We start from the raw sequence: 8,187 nt of genomic DNA, 5'->3' as shown, positions 1-8,187 counted from the left end.
AAATGTAGCTAAGCTAGCTAACAGTACTTACACTGCTTCAGTGAAATTATGAGTAAAAATACTTTAATTGACAAAATCTACAAAATGTCCAAAATCTATTTCTGAAGATGCACTTTAAGATTTACATATTATGAACGTATTAGCATCGTGTCTGTGAACTTTAATTAGCATGATCTAGCTAATGTTTTAGCATTATCAGCTAAATGCTTGTCACTCCATTTTACGCTTCTGGTGTTATTTATTTGTTTTTAGTTTTTTTTTAAGTTATGTTTTATGTTTTATGTTTTACATCCTTTTGTCAGTTTCAGGGTTTTAGGACTGTGGGCACATTTGTCATCCATTTTTTTGTACATACACACACACACACACATATATATATATATATATATATATATGTTTTTAAATTAAATGTTAAAGCTCTAAGCTCTCTGACGCTGATGTCATCGCTGAGGTTTGGAGCTGAAACAAAAAGCAACACACCAAATTCCAAGTAAGTCTGCCATCGAACAAAGACTTTAAAGACGTCTCCTCTGAAGTGGCAGGTGTTGTGTTACACTGTGTAACACCATTTCCCGTTGAGCCATTCATTAGCTCGCTGAGGCTGCCCTGCAGCGAGCCTAATGCAAACACACTGCGTGCATGTGTGTGTTTGAAGCAAAAGGATTTGGAGGGAAGAAATGACTCAAATATAGTAGTGAGGTTCAGCCCTGTGCCAGCCCGTGTTTGTGTACTCTTTCCTTCAAAGCGGCCTGGTACTTGTGGTCACTTTGAAAGGCATGAATAACACTGACCAAACCAAACTGACCGCGGTTCATTTTGTCCTGGTCGAAAGGGCGAGTCCCAAATGCCAGGAATTAACGCTCTGCCCATTTTGTTTTTCTTTCCTCTGCACATCTGCAACTTTAGGAGGTTTTGTCTGGAGAGATAATAGTGAGAGGAGTGAGAGACGATGAAGAGGAGGAGGTGAAAGAAGACAGGGAGGGAGTTGAGGAGGAGTGACGAAAAAGGAAAACGAGGGACCGAAGGGGAGCCGAGTGCCCTTAAAACCATACAAACCCAACAGAAATGAAAAATGACATTCCAGAGAGACAGAAGTGGTGGAACAGAGCGAGGACTGTCATCAGAGAGAAGTCTGGGATGACAGATGGACTGCAGGGAGGACGGGCGTAGATGGATTGAGAGTGGACAGAAAATGAGGAGTGTGTGTGTGTGTGTGTGTGTGTGTGTGTGTGTGTGTGTGTGTGTGTGTACACACAGCTGCAGAGGGTGGACTCAGACCTCATCATCTCCGGTGGAACCACCGAATAAACAAGACAAAGTTATTTTCAAATTCTCCCTCCGTCTCTCACACAGACACAAACTGAGACTGTGATAAAACTTCAAATGACAACAGGGACGGAAAAAGAAACGTCTGAAATTATTAGCATCACGTGGAACCACCTCCACCTCCACCTCCACCTCCCCGGTGTTTACCTCCTCTCTCCGTCCACAGGAGTGAAGATCCAGCCGGGTGTGTTCTTATCTTTCACTGGATAATTACCCAGAAATGTCCGGTCGCTGCTGCAGAGAGAAGACATGACGTTGGTTCAGCTCATTCCAGTCTGCACGGACACAGACGCACATGCAAAGTCCTGCTTAAAGTAAAACTAAGTCAAATCATAACAGTTATCAAACCTGCCTTTATGAGCCCAGAAAATATATGAACAAAGACAGAAAAACGTGATGAAGAAATAAAAAACTGCAACAAAAGTCACATCTACATATATTCTTAATAATAAAAATATGTGTGCACATAGACATGAAGTTTGATTTAAAAAAAGACAAACTGGGCTGAAAATCAGACTTAAAACAACAAAAAGAGTTTATCAATGAACAAAAACTGGAGACAAAAATGGCTGCATGTAAATGCTGGAATAAAAACTGTACAGTACGTCTCCTTTAGCCCACTTTCTCTTAAATATTAGCTAGAACGATTGATTAATCTGACAATTATTTTCTCAGTTCATCATTCAGTCTATAAAATGTCAGAGAACTGAGTTCAAACAGACATATTTCAGCGGCTTGTTTTAGTCTGATAACATTTCAAATGGAAAATACATTAAACTTTTTATCGTAAGTGACTCAGAAAATCAACATTTGAGAAGTTGGAACCAGTGAATTTTGGCACTTTTGCTTGAAAAAAACAAAAACAAAAAAACTTCAACGATTAATCAGTCATGAAAATAGTTGCCTAACAGTGTGTACATAAATAGTACATACACACTGCATATAAATAGAACACACACACAGCACACATCCGTTCACACAGACGCTTTCAGACTGACAAAGAGAAGCCAAACAAAGAGTTTTACTGCAAGCATATTTTTAATACAAAAACAGAACAAAAAATTGTTTATAATTTTAGTTTTTTGTTTTACTTTTACACAATTGACTCCTAGTAACGCGCTCCATGTTCTCGTCTTCACACTGAGAGTAGCACAGCATCAAAAGGTGGCAGACTCGCCTCCTGCTCCCCGAGTCCAGACTCCCTCAGAGAGACAATAAATAAATAAAAATCACCTTCAGATGTCTTCTGTCTTCTTCCTCACGGTCATTTTCTTTAGTTTTTCATAAACTTCATCTCTTACACCGAGATAACACAGAGACAACTCGGCCCCATCGACGACAGGACATTTGAAAAAAGCCTAGAAGAAGAGACGTTGGGGAGGGACGTGAGGGAGGAAACCCGCTCTCATTGGTCCGCTCGGCCCAGGTCTCCTGTCATTCGTAAATGTAGTTCTCTCTACACATGAAGGGCAAACCCCTTTGGTCATGGTCTGGGAATTGTAGTCATTAGCAAAAGAGAAAGATGAAGAAACAAGGCTGCCACTAGAATCAGCGACCACGTGAACGATGTCATGTTACAATGAAGTAGAAACACACAAACACACGAACGATGTCAAAGAGCGGAGCGGACGTCTCCTCGGTACAAAAATCACAATTTCTTTAACCATAATACTAAATCGCTCTCCGCCAATGGTGATATGACATGAAACTGAAAAATAAATAGATTTGTCTTTCAAGCTAGATAACAAAAATACAACTGGATTATAAATTAACCAGAAAACAACGAGAAGAAAAACAAAATGACATTCGCAAATTAAAATTTTTGCATACAGTGACTCAAGTCAATGACCTCTCATCATTTCCTGTAACAATGACACACGATACACACCACAGCGTGAGTGTGTGTGTGTGTGTGTGTGTGTGTATGTGTGTGTGTGTGTGTGTGTGTGCTGCTGGGTTGCGAGGGGCAACACAGTGTAGACATTAAGGTGGAACTGCAGAGGAAGAGACAATTAGTGCATGCTGGTTGTCGACCTCCGCGAACACGGTCATTAACATCGGGTTAGGTTACACATGTCGTATATTGTCAGTAATGTGCTGTTAGTTGAGTGTGTCACCATAAAAATAGTCCTTTATATTGCCAGTTTGTGATTTCTGTGTTGGATTGTCACACCGGCGTGTGACAAAACCGCACCGCCCTTTGCTGAAATGCACACACGAGGCCGGTCTTGGCGTTCCGGCGGTCGGGAGGAGTCTGCTCTGCGGTGTTTGAGTGTGCGAGTGTTTGCCCTCAGCTGCAGCAGCGCCGCCGCCACCGCCGATCCTCTGAGTCTGAGGTTAGCCGGTGTGTGCGTCGGACGGCGTTTCCGCCTCCTGAGCTCTCCACACGCGGCGTCCGCTTCTGCAGATCTGCTGAGGTGACGTTTTTTTTCCTTCCAGCCAGTCAGGAGGAAGCGACATGGCAGTCGTTGCATATTTTCTTTTTAAACTCATCGTTGAGGCATCTGGCCCACAAGCCAAAATAATAACCCACAATTCTTTCTTTTTTTCCTGAATGTCATTTGAGATTTTTTTGTTTTTGTAGCCGTGGTGGTGGTGGTGGTGGTGGTGGCGTGTCCCACTCCCTTCCCCGCCTCTAAGCTGAATGTGTGTATTTGTGTGGTATAAAGCAGTTTAAAGACTTTCTCTGTCGCTCCGTCTGATCGGGACAGAAGAGTGTAACACAAAGTAAGGCAGCATCACGTCGAGTCCGTCGGTGTTTGGTTCCACGCTGGTGGGGAACTTCTGAAAGACGAAGCGGGAGACTGGAAGGCAAAATGGGGTCGTTTCTTAAAGGGGAAAAGTCAGTTTGGACCCCACGGACTCTGGCCTGGGACTGCCAGACCAGAACTCTGCTCCTCTGCATGTTTTCAGTCCGTCTGTGAGACCGGGGAAAGAGTGAGAGGGAGATCCACTCGTCCTGTCCTTCTCCTTCTCTCCCTGGAGAGTGTCAGTCATAGTGCACAGATTCTACAGAAAGCCCTGTGGATGGATGGATGGACCCAACGCCGGCAGTCCACCCTCTGTGGCTGCTGTTATTTCTTCGCAGACCCCGAGGTCTTTGGGCTGGGGGCCTTTTTGGAGATGGTGGGAATCTTGGAGGGTTTGGCCCCGCTGCCGGGTCGTCGTGGGGTGTCTGAGGCGTCCGAGCAGACGGAGCGAGCATCCTGTAGCTCAGACGCGTCCGAGGCATCGCTGCCGCGGCGGCTGCTGGCTCGGCTGCCTGCCCGACTGCCGGCTCGGCTGGTCGGACCGCTGACGGTGGAGGCCCCTCGCTTTGGATCTAGAAGGACAGAGTTTAAAATGGGAAGAAAATTTACAAAATACGTTTTTGATGAATCACTTTTAAGTTTAAAGTTATTGTAACATAATTTTTTTGCCGTGTTTGGTTTATGATATTATCAACGTCAGCTGCACTCTGTGCTTATTAGCAAAAGTTATCATGCTAACACGCTAAACTAAGAAGATGCTAAACATCAACATGTTAAGAGTTGTAACTGTGAGCATGTTAGCATGCTGACGTTAGCATTCTGGGGTGCAGAATGAGCTAATAAAGAGAAAAACACTTTTCATTTCCGCTGACGTTCAGTGGGCTGAAAATGGCTGAACAGCACAGACGTGTGTGTTGTCTCACCGGTGCGCGATGGTTTGCTGGTGTGTGTCGTTCCCCCGTTCTCTCCGGTCAGCGAGCCTCGGCTCGAGTGGAACGTCGGCCTCTTTAGTTTGGACCCCGACGTCGCCCCCTGCAGGAGCACATAGGAGACATCAGCTGAGGATGACTGTGGAGGTGAGCGACTACTGATCCGCTTCACAGTCAATACACACCAGTACTTCAAACACTACATGATCATATTTCTCCTAAACAAACAAACAAACAAACAGCACAACAGACTGGACATAAACAGACCTACGGACAAATAAAGGAAAACTACAAACACGAAGACTTTGTACCACACAAACTTCTACAAATTACCCCAAATCACTATTGAACTGTGGTTTATGTTACATTAATTAAGAGGGGCTTCAACTAATGATCATATTCAGCATTGATTTATCTGACTGACAGTCTTAAACCAGCTGCATCACTGACAGACACCTATAGCCATTTTAAACAGTTAGTTGATCATAAATTGAAATTGCTGGCAATCACTTTATTAACTAACTGTTTCAAATCTACATGAAACAGGAGAGAAAAAAGTCGGATTTTTCTGGACTGCTCGTTATTTGTGGTGAAGTTTTTGCCACATTGGACTTTCTTTCCAGTCCCGTATCTATAACTAATGTCACTGATACCATCTGTAATGTGTCAGGTTTTAGCTCGACCGCGTCGTGTTTCCTCTCAAAGGTCAGAAAGCGTTCACAGCCCTCATCACCTTTAACTCAAACATGAAAACCACTGAAAATTTTCATGACAGCAGCAAAAGTAAACGTTTCTACGTGGTGGCGTGCGAGCACCCGGGGCTGTGCGTTAGTGCTTTAGCGCGTTCAGTGGGGGGTGGGTGGGACAGGGAGGTGGGTGGGTGGGTGGGGTGAGTGTGTTACCTCGTGCCCAGGAGTGGTGTGGCCGAGGTCTGGGCAGCAGTGGCACTTGGTTGGCGTTGGAGTTTTACTGTGTGCCAGCCAGGGCTTGGCATAGTCACGCGAGTGAGTATGGGAGGACTGGAGGGAGGAAGGGAAGGGAGCAAGGAAGGAAGGAAGGCGAGAAGGAGGGAAGGAAGGGTGCAGGAGAGGGAGAGCAAAGCAGCCAAAGAGAGAAGCAAACGCAGGAGGGAGGAGTTTTGGGGGGAGGGAAGGCAGCGCGGCGTGTTTTTGTGTCAGAGCAGATTTTTTTTTTTAAAGACAACCCAACAATGCAGGGAGGACATTTTTGAAGGCAGGTCAGCAGGGTTTGAATGACAGGAGCGAGGGGAAAAAGATGAAAGACAAAACAAAGAAACAAGAGCAAAAAATAAAAATCACAGTTAAGGATGTGGTGATTTTTGACAGTAACAACAGGAGGATGACAACAAGTGAACAATGTGCAACACAAACCCACAAACAAAATGCACGCACACACAGGCGGACAAACCCAACACTGACTGAATGCTTTCACACAGAAACCAGGTGACAAATGAAAAACGTCACTAACATCAAACGACGGCGACACTAATGTCTGAGTGAGCGATAACAGAGAGCGCGTGATGAACGTCTGATGAACGTCTGATGAGCGTTTGACCTGACGATGACGACGTTTCTGTTCGACGTTACGGCCTCACACACGCAACAGAAGGTGAGCGTGACACCTGTGGTGATGCATGAATGTGATCTTACGCTACAGAACAAATAAAAAGGCTACTTTCCCTTCAAGGAGGAAAAACAAAATGATAACTTCACAATGTTTTATTCTCAGTCATTTAAGACCAAAACACACTTGAAGTTTGACTTTTATGACTCAGATTCTTCAGTGTTTCCTATTAAAAGAGAGACTCCACCCATTTAGCATTGCATTATAAATGAAGCTGTAAGTATCAATTAATCTGATTATTTTCATGATTAATCATTTAGTCTATACGACTTCAAAAAAAGACTCTTCATTTACAACCATAAGTGACAAAGAGAAGCAGCAAATCCTTATATTTAAGAAGCTGCAAAGAGCAAGTTGTTCACATTTTGCTTGAAAAATGACTCAAATTATTAATTGATTGTCAGAAAAGTTGCCAATTAATTTTCGTTCTATCAACTAATCAACTAAATATTGCAGCTCTAACTACTGTACAACATTATCGCACTAATGCCAGAATCAGGACCCAAAACCTGGTGCCTACATTTCCCACAATGCTATGCTAGTAGTGGCTACTGCAGCCTTGAGCCTCTAGCATCAAGATAAGATAAGATAAGATAAGATAAGATAAGATAAGATAAGATAAGATAAGATCAAGCAGAGATGAGGAGCAGCTACAGAGATGACGGACTTTGTCTTTTTTTTTCAAGTCTTCAGCTCCAGCTGATGTTGACTCAAGTGACATCACTTGAGGTAGTTAGGCTTCATATTTTTATCACATGCTGTACTTCTCCAGACTTATAAACAGACTTTACTGTGTACAAACAGTGGAGTCTTTAATGCAGCTGAATGTTTGATGAATTGATGGAAGATTCTTAGAGTGATCTTTAGTTTTTCCTGCAGTTTTTATTCAATCTGCACATCGTTTTTTGTCTTAGTGTTAAATTGCGCTGGCTCTCATTTTCTGTGATTTCATTGGGTTTGTCTTTAACCATGTTGTCTTCTGTGTTTAACCTCAGTGTGAACACAAGCTACCTGCAAGTTTAAAACCTCTTTTAAATCATAGCTGGTGTTAAATTAAGCTAATGTTATTTACTCTTTATCTTGTTAAAATGAAGGTTGTAAAATCGATGATTAATAATTGATTAATGTAATGTACTGAGTGACCATTAAGTGGAAAAGAAACCTGTCAATGCACGATGAAAAAAATAAACCTAAATTTAAGCCGTCTGACTGTTTTATATGTCAGTAAAATTAGATCCTGCCTGAGTGTTAAAACAGTGGCGTCAGCTCTCACCCTGGATGATGCGGAGGCTGTCGGCGTGGCGGGGGCAGACGGAGCGGAGGGCAGGGAGGCACCGCTGTGGGAGGCAGAGGAGGAGGAGCGGGTGGGCGAGGCGTTGCGGGAGCCCGGTTTCGAGCGTCGACCCCGGGAGCGGAAGGCAGCCAGACCCTGAGATGCTCCTTCGGGGAGGATGAACTTCTCCCTCAGCTCCAGGTTGGTGCGACCACGAGCTGAAGAGAAACAGAAAAGATAATTGAGTTGGTTGGTTTGTGTCGGC

At 43.8% G+C, this 8,187-nt stretch overlaps 2 protein-coding genes across 24 annotated transcripts in view; one reads left to right on the top strand and one right to left on the bottom strand.

Annotated features, from left to right (window-relative positions):
* Nucleotides 1-8,187, top strand: part of gsk3aa (glycogen synthase kinase 3 alpha a) — a 195,589-nt gene that overhangs the window by 34,100 nt on the left and 153,302 nt on the right. The gene's annotated exons all lie outside the window — the stretch shown is intronic.
* macf1a (microtubule actin crosslinking factor 1a) overlaps nucleotides 2,346-8,187 on the bottom strand; it is a 214,549-nt gene continuing 208,707 nt past the window's right edge. For 17 of the 23 annotated variants that reach the window (XM_076755015.1, XM_076755025.1, XM_076755029.1 and 14 more), the window contains 4 exons: nucleotides 7,923-8,140; nucleotides 5,908-6,024; nucleotides 5,000-5,108; nucleotides 2,346-4,648 (listed from right to left, as the gene is read on the bottom strand). In XM_076755015.1, coding sequence (XP_076611130.1) covers nucleotides 4,401-4,648; nucleotides 5,000-5,108; nucleotides 5,908-6,024; nucleotides 7,923-8,140 — 692 coding nt within the window. In that variant the 3' untranslated portion in view covers nucleotides 2,346-4,400. The remainder of the gene's footprint in view (nucleotides 4,649-4,999; nucleotides 5,109-5,907; nucleotides 6,025-7,922; nucleotides 8,141-8,187) is intronic. The other 6 variants (XM_076755027.1, XM_076755026.1, XM_076755028.1 and 3 more) reach the window with 1 other exon arrangement.

The sequence above is a fragment of the Chaetodon auriga genome, chromosome 17 (genome assembly GCF_051107435.1).
Source record: "Chaetodon auriga isolate fChaAug3 chromosome 17, fChaAug3.hap1, whole genome shotgun sequence".
Classification (NCBI taxonomy): domain Eukaryota; kingdom Metazoa; phylum Chordata; class Actinopteri; order Chaetodontiformes; family Chaetodontidae; genus Chaetodon; species Chaetodon auriga.
This window is presented reverse-complemented; position numbering and strand designations above follow the sequence as displayed.